This window comes from Paramisgurnus dabryanus, chromosome 12 (genome assembly GCF_030506205.2).
Source record: "Paramisgurnus dabryanus chromosome 12, PD_genome_1.1, whole genome shotgun sequence".
Lineage (NCBI taxonomy): Eukaryota > Metazoa > Chordata > Actinopteri > Cypriniformes > Cobitidae > Paramisgurnus > Paramisgurnus dabryanus.
Genome location: NC_133348.1, coordinates 19,633,163 through 19,649,084, shown reverse-complemented (window position 1 = coordinate 19,649,084; position 15,922 = coordinate 19,633,163). Strand labels below are relative to the sequence as shown.

At 35.8% G+C, this 15,922-nt stretch overlaps 1 protein-coding gene and 2 long non-coding RNA genes across 6 annotated transcripts in view; 2 read left to right on the top strand and 1 right to left on the bottom strand.

Annotated features, from left to right (window-relative positions):
- epha7 (eph receptor A7) overlaps window positions 1–15,922 on the bottom strand; it is a 95,735-nt gene that overhangs the window by 24,248 nt on the left and 55,565 nt on the right. For all 4 annotated transcript variants that reach the window (XM_065257075.2, XM_065257077.2, XM_065257076.2 and 1 more), the window contains exon 6: window positions 1,302–1,426. In XM_065257075.2, the coding sequence (XP_065113147.1) occupies window positions 1,302–1,426 (125 nt within the window). The remainder of the gene's footprint in view (window positions 1–1,301; window positions 1,427–15,922) is intronic.
- On the top strand, window positions 2,408–5,365 carry LOC135738900 (uncharacterized). The gene is made up of 5 exons (XR_010528785.2): window positions 2,408–3,462; window positions 3,797–3,894; window positions 4,035–4,120; window positions 4,201–4,315; window positions 4,453–5,365. It is a non-coding gene; the product is annotated as an uncharacterized lncRNA (long non-coding RNA).
- LOC135738901 (uncharacterized) lies at window positions 6,268–9,268 on the top strand. Its single transcript, XR_010528786.2, has 5 exons — window positions 6,268–7,366; window positions 7,685–7,782; window positions 7,923–8,008; window positions 8,089–8,203; window positions 8,341–9,268. It is a non-coding gene; the product is annotated as an uncharacterized lncRNA (long non-coding RNA).

The following is a 15,922-nucleotide window of genomic DNA, read 5'->3' as shown; positions in this document are numbered from 1 at the left end:
GAACTATCCCTTTTAGCAAGTTTAGGATTAGCGAGTCACAAATCTTAGTGTGTTAAAAATATATACCAATGGTATTTATGTGTTCACACGTTTATGCTTTTTTGACAAATGTGACCCTGCCTGTGAAACCCATTGATTTGACTTTTTGACAAGACCTTACTCAGTCATACCTTGATCAAGATATCAAGCGTTTATTCTCACAAAATATTCATTACATTAAGTAGAAAACAGTAAATCACAAAAATAGCTTTGGCTGGGTTTTCACAGACTGGGTGACAAATTTTGCTCATAACCTTCTTGTAGAAAAATAAAAAATGCTAAGCCGCATCTGTTTTTAAAAAGGGTTTAAATTAATGTAATTAAAGAATTATCTAACGTTTATTGCAAATGCAATAAGTTCACAAAAAGTGGTCTGCGTATCACAACATAATTTTATGATGCAGTTGCATGTCTATTGCATCACAGGGTTTTGAACCTAATGTTGCACCACGACTCCAACATGTATTTATCCACTGATCTGTAAATTATCTCTCTTGGACTCTGAGCAGGAAAAATCGCAAATTTAATGCCACAGGCTGTTCGAAATGAAGTCAAGCAATTTTCAAACTGGACACAGCCAAAGAGCGCTGCTCTGGAGACCAAACCCAACAGGCCAAGCACTAAGGCCCGGTGAGCATGCGCTATCTGCTCATGCTTGGTTAGCTGACATATGAATTTGAGCGTGTACACTATAAAGCTGGGCTTTATAATGGATGAGGAACTAAAATGCAGTAGAGCCGGTTGAGTAAAGGTGAAGGAAATTAAGTGAGTGTGTTTGTGTTCATGTTTTTTAGGACTGCGCTTCTGATTAATGTTTTAGTGACAGAGCGTGCATGTCTGCGAGGGATTGTGGGTTGTTTTTCATTGAACAGATGCTCGGGTACAATCCCAGGCATTAGGAGCTATGTGTGCCAGTCTGCGCGTGCGTACGAAGATCTTGTGGATGTTATTGTATGTGTTTGTGAAAGACCTCAGTATAATTAAAGTCTTTGGAGTGTCTCGTTCATTAAAGCTATTAGGGTGGATGAATCCACTCAGACCAGAGCGTTTGACTGCAAGCTATGCGCGCATGGAATGCAAATAATAAAAAAGATGAAAAAATCAGGAGAGGTTTCATGGGAATTGAAAACCTGACAGGCAGAAACACATACAGTCTCTCTTTCTCTTCCACCCCGGTCTACCATTTTGAAACAAACACACACACACAAACACACAGAAATTCATTAATAGCTTGTGTTGTGGAGCAGGTGGTGTGGACTCACTTTCTCATAGTACTTGATCTCATATTCAGTGATGACGCCGTTGGGTTGCTCTGGTTCCTGCCAGGAGAGCTGAACGCTGTGCTGCTGTACCCGCTCCTTTATCATCTCGCTCACCTGAGACGGGGCTGAAGGAACCAGAGAGAAAGAAAGTTGCACTTTTACTTTATTTCATTTTGTTTCACGGCACATTTTCTTATATTTCGCACTACTGAGATTTCTTTTTATTTGCTAATATTACTAGGCTTTTTGCTGTACTCTAAAACGCAGCCATGCTGCAAATACTCTTGAAATACAAATAAGACAAATAGCAAAGTTTTACTCTTTCAAATAACTTTTTAAATATTTTTGAATTTATGTATATTGCATCAGAAATTTGTACTATATTGCATTTTTATTTCATTAAATATAGTTTTTATATAAACACTGTCTGAATCTGTATTAACAAAACATATAAATATGTAATTACAAAAAACAAGCATTAGATGGTATTTGCATTAGTATACAAAAAATCCACACCGAGCCAAGAATAGCTTAATATATTCATAAACACATTATAAAAGCAAAACAAAAAACTTTTCCCTTGCAGTAATGCAAATTTAGTACCTGTTTTACGCGCACACACACATACACACACATAGATATTGTTGTGTCTCTCAGTCACTATTCCAGCTTCGATGAATATTCACTTGGTGGCTCCGAAATGTTTATACCTCATAATGGAAATTTCAATTACTGAGCAAACAGCAGAATACACCCTTATCCCAGCCAGAGTAAAACTGCAACGTCTGGCTTATGAATGTCAATTAAGTGGAATTAATTCTGCAGATGCGGGCGGAAGCGTGTCTTATATCCCGCAGATGAGTGAGCCCGTTTGACTCCTTTTTACGGAAATACACAGGTACAACCCCGCCATCCGCTTTCTGGTGTCTCATTTATTCTCTGCCTTTAGCGTTTCTTCTTGAACAGTGTATGTCCCTGTGTTGTTGTTTTTTTACAGTGTGCTGTAATTGTCTTTAAATTACAAAGTTATTGCACACTTTGTACATTGACGCGCTATATCTACACAGCAAAATCACCAGTGTTAAATTTTCAGGGATGGTGTTAAATACACAGTGTTGATGCTGTTTTAACACTATCTGGTAATAAAATAACACTGCCATTGCTAGGTCAGTGTTATATTCACGACAGTGTCAGTGTTAAACAAGGGTGTTATCAGATTTCACTCTGAGCGGTGTAAATCAAGCCACGCCTCCACTAAACATTTCCTGTCAGGGATTTTACCGCCATTTTCTTTCACAGGAGGACTGAAGAGATCAGGTAAATCAGTCTCATAATATTCACATGGTTTAGCTAAATTAAACTGTTATTTCTCTGTCTGACTCTACGCAGCCATATGCCAAAAAACCTAAATAAGATATTTTTCCCATTTTATTTCCCCTTTGTTCGTTATTTGGTTCAGTTTAATCAGAGCTACCTTGTGTTACGTTGTTCCCTTGTTAGTTTAGTATAAAGTTAAACTGCTAGCTAAAAGTTTAAAACCAAGAAGGGTAATTTTAACAGGAGATATGAACGAAAGAATTTAACCATGATAAAATGCGACATGCACTACAAATTGAAGGTATGAAATTAAGTTAAATGAAAGCTCGTTTATTCACCATATGATGCTCGTTATAAGGTAATCATATAGGCTAGATACCGTGAGTTAACGAGGTCGTTTACATGCACGTGAGTGCACGGATATCGGTTAATTATTCAAATTACTGAAAAACACGGAGAAAACCGCAACCGCATCGTCATGTGTTTTTCTAAGATGTATGCAAACAGGGGAAATATCGCCAAACCAACAATTAATTTGACCAAAACCTCACAATATATCATCAATTGTATGCACAGATTGGATGCATTGTGTGTTGTAAGCTTTTCGTGGCGCTAGATGTCAGACAGATGCAAATGGCAAATACATACGAAAGTGTAAAACGTGTATGGCGAACATTTGTTTTTTTCTGTCATTATAGATGCTAGTTTGGTGAAAGTTCACACTGAGTGCTTCAAATCATTCAGAAGAGATGCTGTTTTTATGGCAGTTTATTAAAGAAGACCTGACATGGATGACTTCCAATGAGAAACGACTGCTAATACTTATATAAATTCATTACAGAAGGTAAGTTTATATATTTATACATATAAATCATTTTATTTGACATAACTGAACAGTTAACCAATCTTTTTAGTATATGTAGTTTTGTACATATTATTATTATTATTATTATTATTATTAATCTGGAAAGAAACTCACATGACCTGCTGCCAACTTTAATAAAAATATATTATCTTCTCATACATCGTTTTGCTATTGATGTCATATTAAATAGCAATCAAATTGATTACTATTTTGAAAATGTATAAATGAAGATTCATATATTGTCTTGAGTGCTGTTTTTAATATAAAAAGAATGTTGAGTTTTCAGAGTCTTTATTGTCATTTTTTGTGATAGGACCCTACCAGACTATATTTGAATACGGCATACCCATGAATTCTGGAACTGTTATTCCTTAACCCAGTTTGGAGGATAAGAGCTTACCAACTAGTTATGTGAGTACACACAGTACATTTGTACTGTACACTGTCTTTAACATGATTTATTATACTGAGATGATTTTGATTCAAATAACTGTTAAAACTGCACCCTTTTTGGTATTTTCTTGACTCTTTTTGTCTTTGAAAATCTGCAGAAATATGCTGAGGTGATGTATTGCAAAATAGCCAACATACAACAATATGGATGACCCTCTGTCTGGTCAACAGGAGTTTAAATATGGTAAGTGTACATGGGTTTGCTACTTTTACGGTTTTAAAGTTTAACTGTATACTCATGGTGTTTAAATTCTGTTTTGCTAGGACGGGACAGTGATGTGGCAGCTCTTCCCTGGCTAATTCACCTCTTGCCTTCATTTGTGAAAGGAAGAAAGACTGGAGAGGGTCGATGTGCAACTGAAGCTACTGATTGTGCTGTGTAAGTTTTTTAGTATTTTGTTCTAGTTATTTATTCAGCAGTTAGTTTGCTTGCATTGTTCACCCCATGTAAATGCATACAAGTTCATAAATACACATCAAATACATTCATCAAATACACTCTTTTAAAACACTTAGGTGATGAGCATCAATCCATGCTTTGAGGGGAATGAATCAGCACAGCCCTGCCTGCACTGCGTTGGGAACAGAAGTTGCATCCAGAATTTTTGCATCATTCTGGACCAAAAAGCCATTCCCTCCATGATGAAGACCACTGATGCAGCCTTCCACTACATCATGAGTAAAACAACTACAGAACTAAATACCAGGTTGGAACGTATTTAAGAAAAATGAAACGTCTTTTGAATTGAAATGTCTGTTTTGTTATGGAAAAATCTTTAGTATTGTGAAGGATAAGCATTTCTGCCTGCCAGTAAGGTAATTGCAGTGTATTTTAATGTTCAAGTTTTGAGTAGGGTGGCTAATTTTTTTTAAACTCTCATTTGATTTATTAAAGACCTTATAATAAGTGGTTTTCATGTCACTGCGCTGTGGTATAAGATAACTTTCATTATTCCATACTGTATTCTGTTTCTAATTGTAGCTGAGGTATTTAAATAAGCAGTGTTAAATGCAAAGTGTTGTGTGTATCAATGTAAATATTAAATGTGATGTACTTTAATAAAAAGAGGTTTTGCAATATTTCTTGTCATTTGTCTTTTATAGAAACAACCCATTAGCAACAAAAGTGGCTATTAATCAGTATTTTAACACTTAACATTGTTGAATTCACATTACACCGGTGTTGACTTTAAATTAGGAGTGTTAATTTTTAACACTGTATTTCTGTGCCAACACCAGTGTAGTGTGGAAACAACAATGAATAGTGTTGAACAAAGTGTAAAATGTAACAATATTGAGTGTTAAATTAACATATAATGAGTGTTGTTAAATTAACACTACACTTTTGACTAAATTAACACAGTGTAGTGTGGACACATATACACACTTTTCCAGTGTTAAATTTGACACCCTGGGTGTTATTTTAACACCAGTGATTTTGCTGTGTACCATTACCAAATGCTGTTTGAATATAAATGAGAAGCTGGTGGGTAACCCAAATTAAATTTCTTGTTTTTAATAACCAAAGAAATGAGATCCCTTTCAAATCTCCGAAGGTAACCTTTGGCTGAGGACATCTTGGATGGAGGGGATGGAAATGTAGCACTCATGCGTACACTATTAATGAGAGTGTCCACTCTCGACGGACATCTGTTAAAGTAAGAAAAGACGGAATTCCCTCAAGTAGATGGGAAGGAAAAAGAAAATTAGTCTTTGAGAGGAATTTAACTGATGCGGGACACAGTGAGAGAGTGAGTGAGCGATCCGGTAATGTCTCCATATCGCGCTCGGTGAACTGTCAAGGGGAGGGATCCGGGGTCACGACCCGGTTTGACCCCGGATTTTGTTTGCTGCTGACCTCGTGGTAATAAGCGATTAAGGATTGAACTATCCAAGAAGCTGATGGCACCAGGGATATCATGGTTGATCCCAAGCTGCTACAGATGAATTGTGTTTTGACATTTAGTGTAAGCAAACTAATGTATTATCTAGTGCTGAAGATTAGCCAGAAACACATCCACACACCACACTGTAATAGCCTTACAGATGAACTACAAGAGCCAAATGCATAGTTCTCATTAATAGCCTCTTCAATCGAAACAACTAGCTACTATTTAACTGCAAAGCAGTTGCATACCGATGCATGTAAGTGCGTAAGGTCTTCACCAACATAACGTTTTCCCACATTGAGTAGCAGTCAAAGGAGTCTGAACATCTCAGAAACTCTGTTTGTTTTTCGCCTCTGTCCACATTCATTGTATGCATAGAGTGTCAATTACCCATGAGGAGTGGGGCGACGCAGGCAGGACACAGCAATTTAAAGAGCACAGCAAAATCACCAGTGTTAAATTTTCAGGGATGGTGTTAAATACACAGTGTTGATGCTGTTTTAACACTATCTGGTAATAAAATAACACTGCCATTGCTAGGCCAGTGTTATATTCACGACAGTGTCAGTGTAAAACAAGAGTGTTATCAGATTTCACTCTGAGCGGTGTAAATCAAGCCACGCCTCCACTAAACATATCCTGTCAGGGATTTTACCGCCATTTTCTTTCACAGGAGGACTGAAGAGATGAGGTAAATCAGTCTCATAATATTCACATTGTTTGGCTAAATTAAACTGTTATTTCTCTGTCTGACTCTACGCAGCCATATGCCAAAAAACCTAAATAAGATATTTTTCCCATTTTATTTCCCCTTTGTTCGTTATTTGGTTCAGTTTAATCAGAGCTACCTTGTGTTACGTTGTTCCCTTGTTAGTTTAGTATAAAGTTAAACTGCTAGCTAAAAGTTTAAAACCAAGAAGGATAATTTTAACAGGAGATATGAACGAAAGAATTGAACCATGATAAAACGCGACATGCACTACAAATTGAAGGTATGAAATTAAGTTAAATGAAAGCTCGTTTATTCACCATATGATGCTCGTTATGAGGTAATCATATAGGCTAGATACCGTGAGTTAACGAGGTCGTTTACATGCACGTGAGTGCACGGATATCGGTTAATTATTCAAATTACTGAAAAACACGGAGAAAACCGCAACGTCATGTGTTTTTCTAAGATGTATGCAAACAGGGGAAATATCGCCAAACCAACAATTAATTTGACCAAAACCTCACAATATATCATCATTTGTATGCACAGATTGCTGGATTGGATGCATTGTGGGTTGTAAGCTTTTCGTGGCGCTAGATGTCTGACAGATGCAAATGGCAAATACATACAAAAGTGTAAAACGTGTAAGGCTAACGTGAACGTTTTTTTTTCTGTCATTATAGATGCTAGTTTGGTGAAAGTTCACACTGAGTGCTTCAAATCATTCAGAAGAGATGCTGTTTTTAGGGCAGTTTATTAAAGAAGACCTGACATGGATGACTTCCAATGAGAAACAACTGCTAATACTTATATAAATTCATTACAGAAGGTAAGTTTATATATTTATACATATAAATCATTTTATTTGACATAACTGAACAGTTAACCAATCTTTTTAGTATATGTAGTTTTGTACATATTATTATTATTATTTATCTGGAAAGAAACTCACATGACCTGCTGCCAACTTTAATAAAAATATATTATCTTCATACATCGTTTTGCTATTGATGTCATATTAAATAGCAATCAAATTGATTACTATTTTGAAAATGTATAAATGAAGATTCATATTGTCTTGAGTGCTGTTTTTAATATAAAAAGAATGTTGAGTTTTCAGAGTCTTTATTGTCATTTTTTGTGATAGGACCCTACCAGACTATATTTGAATACGGCATACCCATGAATTCTGGAACTGTTATTCCTTAACCCAGTTTGGGGGATAAGAGCTTACCAACTAGTTATGTGAGTACACACAGTACATTTGTACTGTACACTGTCTCTAACATGATTTATTATACTGAGATGATTTTGATTCAAATAACGGTTAAAACTGCACCCTTTTTGGTATTTTCTTGACTCTTTTTGTCTTTGAAAATCTGCAGAAATATGCTGAGGTGATGTATTGCAAAATAGCCAACATACAACAATATGGATGACCCTCTGTTTGGTCAACAGGAGTTTAAATATGGTAAGTGTACATGGGTTTGCTACTTTTACGGTTTTAAAGTTTAACTGTATACTCATGGTGTTTAAATTCTGTTTTGCTAGGACGGGACCGTTATGTGGCAGCTCTTCTCTGGCTCATTCACCTCTTGCCTTCATTTGTGAAAGGAAGAAAGACTGGAGAGGGTCGATGTGCAACTGAAGCTACTGCTTGTGCTGTGTAAGTTTTTTAGTATTTTGTTCTAGTTATTTATTCAGCAGTTAGTTTGCTTGCATTGTTCACCCCATGTAAATGCATACAAGTTCATAAATACACATCAAATACATTCATCAAATACACTCTTTTAAAACACTTAGGTGATGAGCATCAATCCATGCTTTGAGGGGGATGAATCAGCACAGCCATGCCTGCACTGCGTTGGGAACAGAAGTTGCATCCAGAATTTTTGCATCATTCTGGACCATATAGCCATTCCCTCCATGATGAAGACCACTGATGCAGCCTTCCACTACATCATGAGTAAAACAACTACAGAACTAAATACCAGGTTGGAACGTATTTAAGAAAAATGAAACGTCTTTTGAATTGAAATGTCTGTTTTGTTATGGATAAATCTTTAGTATTGTGAAGGATAAGCATTTCTGCCTGCCAGTAAGGTAATTGCAGTGTATTTTAATGTTCAAGTTTTGAGTAGGGTGGCTAATTTTTTTTAAATCTCTCATTTGATATATTAAAGACCTTATAATAAGTGGTTTTCATGTCACTGCGCTGTGGTATAATAACTTTCATTATTCCATACTGTATTCTGTATTCTAATTGTAGCGGAGGTATTTAAATAAGCAGTATTAAATGCAAAGTGTTGTGTGTATCAATGTAAATATTAAATGTGATGTACTTTAATAAAAAGAGGTTTTGCAATATTTCTTGTCATTTGTCTTTTATAGAAACAACCCATTAGCAACAAAAGTGGCTATTAATCAGTATTTTAACACTTAACATTGTTGAATTCACATTACACTGGTGTTGACCTTAAATTAGGAGTGTTAATTTTTAACACTGTATTTCTGTGCCAACACCAGTGTAGTGTGGAAACAACAATGAAGAGTGTTGAACAAAGTGTAAAATTTAACAATATTGAGTGTTAAATTAACATATAATGAGTGTTGTTAAATTAACACTACACTTTTGACTAAATTAACACAGTGTAGTGTGGACACATATACACACTTTTCAAGTGTTAAATTTGACACCCTGGGTGTTATTTTAACACCAGTGATTTTGCTGTGCACACTTGTATGGCACAGAACCGGTTGTACTGGAGTAATTGGATCTTTTGGCCCTTTCAACTGACTGTTCCTTTGGTAAAGGTTTGTACGATACGCTGAACTGTCTCTCGGAGTAATAGCGTCGGTCCTTTTAACCTAATCGGGGAAATGAAAGTTGTGAATATTTCTGCTGTTTTACTTCTAATAAATAGGCTCACAAGCTAACTGTTTTCTTGTTATTTTTCTTTATTTGTTGCTATATGTGAATCTAGATACACTATGTAAATACTCACTATGCTCAGGAGCTTTGACTTGTCAATTTGACATATGAATTTACTTGTATATACACATGTAAAAGCATTAAGCTTAAGCTACATGTTAACAAACATCTGCTAGTTTTGTGCAGCGTCATCATGGTTGTTTGTTAAAGGTACAGCAAATAAAAATCACCACACAGGTACTAACAGTCTGCCTGACGTCTCATTTTGTGCCTAAATTGTAAAAATGAATGTAATTCTAAGAAATTATTTGCATTTGAGTTTTCTTGAATTGTAAATTATGATGTGAATTATTCTCGATGAAAAGACTTGATAGTAAGCAATATCTGTAACTTCAAATGGGTGATTCTCACAAAATTAGACTTATGAGGTGTCATGAAACATTTTGATAAAAAGTAAATGCAAGTAAGAGTATCAAAATAAGAAGCATACGGTTACAAACATCTCTTCATGTACTATTTTGCACATGATTTCAAATGACATCATACAAACCAACTTTGTTGTTTTTTCCACAATTAAGGGGAACATTTTCATTACCGCAATGTGTCCATGACTGGATTTGGGTTCTTTGACATGGAAAATGTATGATTAAAAAAATCTAAAAAAAATAAAAAGCTTCAGTGCATGTTATACTATAAACATTTACAGTAAAGAAACATGTGGTATTTGGTGATCATTGGTACATGTAGAGACAATAATAAGGAATATAAATGTATTCAATGCCAATTTTCTCATCCTCCGCAACAATTTTCAATCATTGTTTAAGCCCTCAAGAAACTTACATTTAAAAAAAAATAGTTGGAAGGGACATCATTGACTGTGACACTCAAGATGGCTACCAGGTAAGCAGTTCTTATTTTTTCTCTCCAGATAAAAGTTGAAATTTTGTTTGTCATAGTACCTAGACAACTTTTTAGTTCTCATTACCAAAACATGAGTTTGTAAATGCATATATTTAATGTAATCTCATGTTGTGGTAATTATAATTTTTAATAATGATAATCTAAAAAATGTAAATAATTCTATAGGAAATATTTTTTAAATTCACTAAAAATAATGGTTATAGTAAGTTCAGACCTTAATCTTATATGTGCAAAAAAAAATGCCTTCAAGGTCTTTTTAAAAATTCTGATGCTGGACACCTTCTAAATCTGGATTTGGTGAGGATCACCCAAATGTGTTACGAGCGACGTTGAAATGTGTGCAGACCACCTGCACTTGTACCATAAAACCCAATTCAGCATTTTTCGGTCTCATCTGTGCTGTAAAGCCTCAGTGAGATGAGACAGCATTTCACTTTCCAGATGTTCATCTGATTCTGTAGCATATCAGAGATTTTTGTGTAAATACTACAATGGAAACATGTTTTTAAAGCATCCAACAAAAGGAAAGTGTTGGATTTGTGGCTTGTGCTTAGATTCCACAAATGATAAAGTAAATCTTCTTTGACATAAGCATTACTCTTCAGACACAATACCATCACTTACTACTAAAACAACCAGACTATCAATTTGATGTATACACCCAAATGCATGCAATGATTTGGTCTGCAACATTCAATAAATCAGGCCAAAGTATTTAACCAAATTCAGACCTGACTTTCATCATAAAGTGCTGTCTTTCACTCCCTTGAAACAAATGGCCGGTGCCCCCTTCTCCACTGAGAACTAGCCGGGTAATTGAGAATCGAGCGTGGTGACAGCCTTCATATCGACTCAAATCTGCGAGCTGGATGAGAGACCTTGAGTTCAGTGTTAATACGGAGGAAATGTGTCCCTCACTCCCACTCTGTGCCACTTTCCCTTTGGTATGTTTAACCAGTGCCCTATAACAGCCATTAATGACATTTTTACCTCAGATCGAGCCAACCTGCTCCCATATTTATGACTCGTAAGGAGCCAAGCGCAGCAGAAAATCGTATAATTGTTTTGTCTTTCCTAAAGTGATATGTTAGGGGGAACATTTTGCGTGCGGTGACTGGGTGATATAAAGGCAGATATCTGTGACCTTCCAGAGCCTCCTAATGCATAAGTTAATTCAAGCAGAAGCAAGTTTCTATCATGTCCCGCATTAAAATACATTAGGGAAACATTATGCATGGAGGTTTTATATACTCTTAACTCCTTTTCTCTCTCTATCTCTCTCTCTTTCTCTTATTCTGTTGGCTTGCTAGAGTTTCTAGAGCATCTGAAAGTGCAAAGCACTAGAATGTCATTTCATTATGAAAGACAAATCATTTCCCACTCTTGTGTTGCTTGTGCGGTATTAGCTTTTAAGTATTTTAATTACTAAACCACTTAAGGCTGACACTCTCAGGCCCACGACTTTTTTATCCAACTCAAAACTATTAATTTACTCGGGTGTTGAATGCTGAATGGGGAGACGGCGGCTGAAACGACACAATGAACCTTGCCTTTGCAGTTATTTTTTTTAAGAGTCCAGGCGTTTTTCCTGCATGATACGTGAGGTAGATTATGCAGTTTGATGCATGACTAAAGACGCACTGCAGACACGTAGGGTGGGCCTGCGGGGGGTTAGGGTTGTCCTCTGTGCTGATCCCGGTTAGCTGGAATATTTTTTCATTTTACGGACATCACTCGGCTAGAGCACAGTTTTTAATAGACCTGGGCCTCCCAAAGACGCTTTTTCCAGAGGCCTATGAAAACATCAAGATCTGCGACCGAGCCCTTGCAGGACGGACACTAATGAGGGTTGACGTAACTGAAGCTGCATAACTTGACATTTTGACTCCGTAAAGATTCAATGTTTGCAATCTACCATGAAAGAAACGGAGAAGCAAATAATAGTCAGCGTGATGCGAGTGTGTGTAAATGAATATGTGAGCAGGAAGACGGATGGCGTGGGTGTTAGACCTGCCTCATTATTGCCTGTGGCTACCTCAAAGAGTGTGTGAGATTGTGTGTGTTTCTTCTGAATGCTGCTAGCTTCACCTAAGAACCTGGAGTGTGTTTGTGTACCTATTTAGACCAACCTACATAATGAATATCAGATATGGGATTGTGTGTAGGTGTGTTAACTATATCCAGTTTTGTTAACGAAAATGAAAACATTTTTTATCTGAAAGAAACACTAGGAACAGCAAGTATATGGTTTCCATTTAGGAACTAAAATGCGTACTGTAGGACCTTGAACGGCTGCTTTGACTATATGCATAAATGTAAATAATAAAACAAAACTATAACTAAGTAACTAATAACTAAACTTAAAATAAAATACATTGTCATGACTGCAAGCAATATTTATAACAAATTGTTTTGGCAAAATGCTAATTGTTTTAAAATACATTGAATAAATTAAACTTTAATAAATCCCCTTAAACTCTGCAGACCCACCAGCGGGTCTAAAACTGGATTTTTTAAAATATATACGTTTTCTGTAAAATAAGAAACTTTTTATCAATTTACACTAAATTAGGTGGGTAGATGACTCTTTTGAAATTCAGCCATGCCCAATTCTGCAAAAATTATAATATTATACTGCAGAACACAAAAAAACACTATGAAAACTAAATACTAAATATAAAAAAAAATATTTCAAATGTAAATGTTATATATAACAAAATATATGTGTGCACTAGGACTGGCCTCACAGTGAAGGCTATTAACTCATTAAGTTTAAATTAAACATGAGAAAGAAATTGGTGAAAAAAGAAATGATAAAGCCAATGTGATTAGGGCTGTCACAATGATTAAATAATTGTCTCATCGTGTTTGTTTGACCTCATCGCAATGATTTCAGATCACCGCAATGATTGCACATCTCTCTAAAAAACACAAGGGGAGCTATAGCGCCTGTATAAACGAGACAATATCAGATTACTTTTAAATATGTGCTATGTATTAATATTTCCTGCCACCTTGCAAAAGATTTAATTTATATAATCACAACAAAAATATTTCATAAACAAACAAAAAATGTATAATAATTAAATGTCAAAGCACTAAAACAGTTAATTAATCGTCATAATTGTCACAATTTATTAGACAATTAACCATCAGCCAAATTTCATGATCGTGACTGCCCTAAATGCGATGACAAAATTAAGAGAAATAAGTAAACAGATGTAGAGAAAAAAAAATTCAGTCCTTCAGTAAAGGCCGAGTGATTCAGAAAATAAAGTAGGCAGAAGAGGATGGCCGTGTGTTTGGATTAGTGTTGAGGGAACCAGCAGAATTGCTGTGACAACCTTTTCTCTTTGCTGTCTATCTCTCTTTCTCTTTCTGCATGTCGCTCGACCCGCGGCCCCTGTGTCCTCCCGCTGCACGCTACCATACAAAAAGGTGCTTTTCCAAGCACCGTTACTGAGGGCTTTGTCACTTTTGGTTAGAGCGGGGCCTTGGGACGCTCCAAACCTACAGTCCTGCACAAGCTTCTAAGTAACGCTTTCATTTCTCTCAGGGATCAAAGTCTGAGTTTTTCTGAAAACCGCAAGATGCTTCAAAAGTGAAAAGGCCACTGCAACTACACTTACAGCTAAAGTACACAGTTAGATCCACTCAAGGCTAGCTTGCTTGGCATATCCTTAAACAATGTAAAGAACAGCAGCAAGTTGTTTTCTGCCTCGCAGCCTTTATAAATCGCCTGCAATGTTTTGCTGGAAAATCTGACAAGTTGAAAGATTTCTCCCGCATCGACCTTTCTCTAATATTAATGGCAAGAATTCCTCAACACACTGTGATTTAAAAGGGTGGTTTTGCTATTAGGATTTGTGACTCTCCTACAGGGATTTGGATAGTATATGAGCACATCAAAAACAGATGCCTTGTCTTACTGGACTTTGCTGTTGGCAGGTGTGGAAAAATGTAATTAATAGAAATAACGGTCAGGAACTGACAGTCTCTCAAACATAATATCATAAAGCTCAGCTGTCTGCACCGAGTCCTTTCATAAGATTGGAATGGCATTCAATCGAATAGCAGACACTGGAATCCTTGATACATAAAGAGTAGGGGTGTCCTCGACTAAGGATTTACATATTCGAATCAGAATTGTCGAATCTTTCCATAGTCGACCGATAGTCGAATCATCTATGTTTGTGTGCATGCGTTGGGAGGGGGCCAGACCAGGTACAAATTGGTAACTTTAATTTTCTTTCACAAGCAGCACACATAAACAACTTTCTGATAAAGTGACCAAAACTGTCTTTCAAGTAATAAACGAAGACAAAACTGAGGATGCATTTATATTTTTTTAAGGTAAAATGTAAGGCAACATTTGTTTAATTATTCCTCATAACATTTTAAAGCCACGATCTACAGAACATCACACAAAAATACATTTTGATAACTAAACCTAAAAAAATAACAAAGGTGATCCTGCCTTGGAAACTCCGGCTACAATTCAGTGTTTTTATTTAATTTGGAGATAGCGCGTCAAAGCAGTCATGACCAAAAAAACCCGACAAATGAGAAATTACAAATAATTTGTGATTGTGACTGTAAATGATAAAAACTAATCTTTATATACAATTCATTAAACGTTAATTTATAACAAGAAAAACACTGAAATTAATGATTTTATAGACACTACGCGTTATTATTTAGCACAGAAATACCTGCTTGCTTGCTTTGACTTTGATCATCTCTGTATTAACTTAAGATACAGAAAGACCGGATGATATTATTTATTTAAGGAATCTCTTTGCTATCATTTGAAAGTGAACACCGCCCGACCATAATATTAAATCACAAGAAAGACATTCGTGTCAGGCAGAAATAGGTTCGGTGCAGTCGTGCAGATAGTTTCCGTTTCATCACCGAAATTTAAAAAAACGGCTTACCTGTTTTGTAGTTTAACTTTTGACAAGATAACACCTTTGTTTTAAATACATTTTAAAAACTTATACTCGTCGAAAAACATCCGTTTTTTAATGTTTAGTTTGATGAACTCCTAAATATGAGACGCAGAGAGCACCTTACCCGTTCGGCTAAATTACATGCGCAAGCATATCCAGCACGCAACAGCGCAACATCCATACAACGAAAAGCTATCCAAAATTTACATACTTAAATTAGATCAGAATTTACGTTTATAATAAATACAATTTTTTAAATAAAATAAGGTCAGAAGTAACAAAGTGCAGAACAAATATGTAAAATGCCTCAAGTGCACGGAAACAAAACACAAGCCAAATAGTTAAATCAGATAACCCAAAGTCATTCATAAATAAAATAAAATATAGAAATTATTAAAAGAACGAAAGGCATAATATAATTTGCCAGCTTTGTCTTTTAAATGTAGAAACAAAGAGGCAATGGTTTATTAACATAGAAACCTCTTATGCACGTGTAGCCCGGACACAGGGGTTCTTGGATTTATAAACGCATTTTAAAAATATTTATTGAAAGCTGCTACTTCACATATTATTTGCAGCA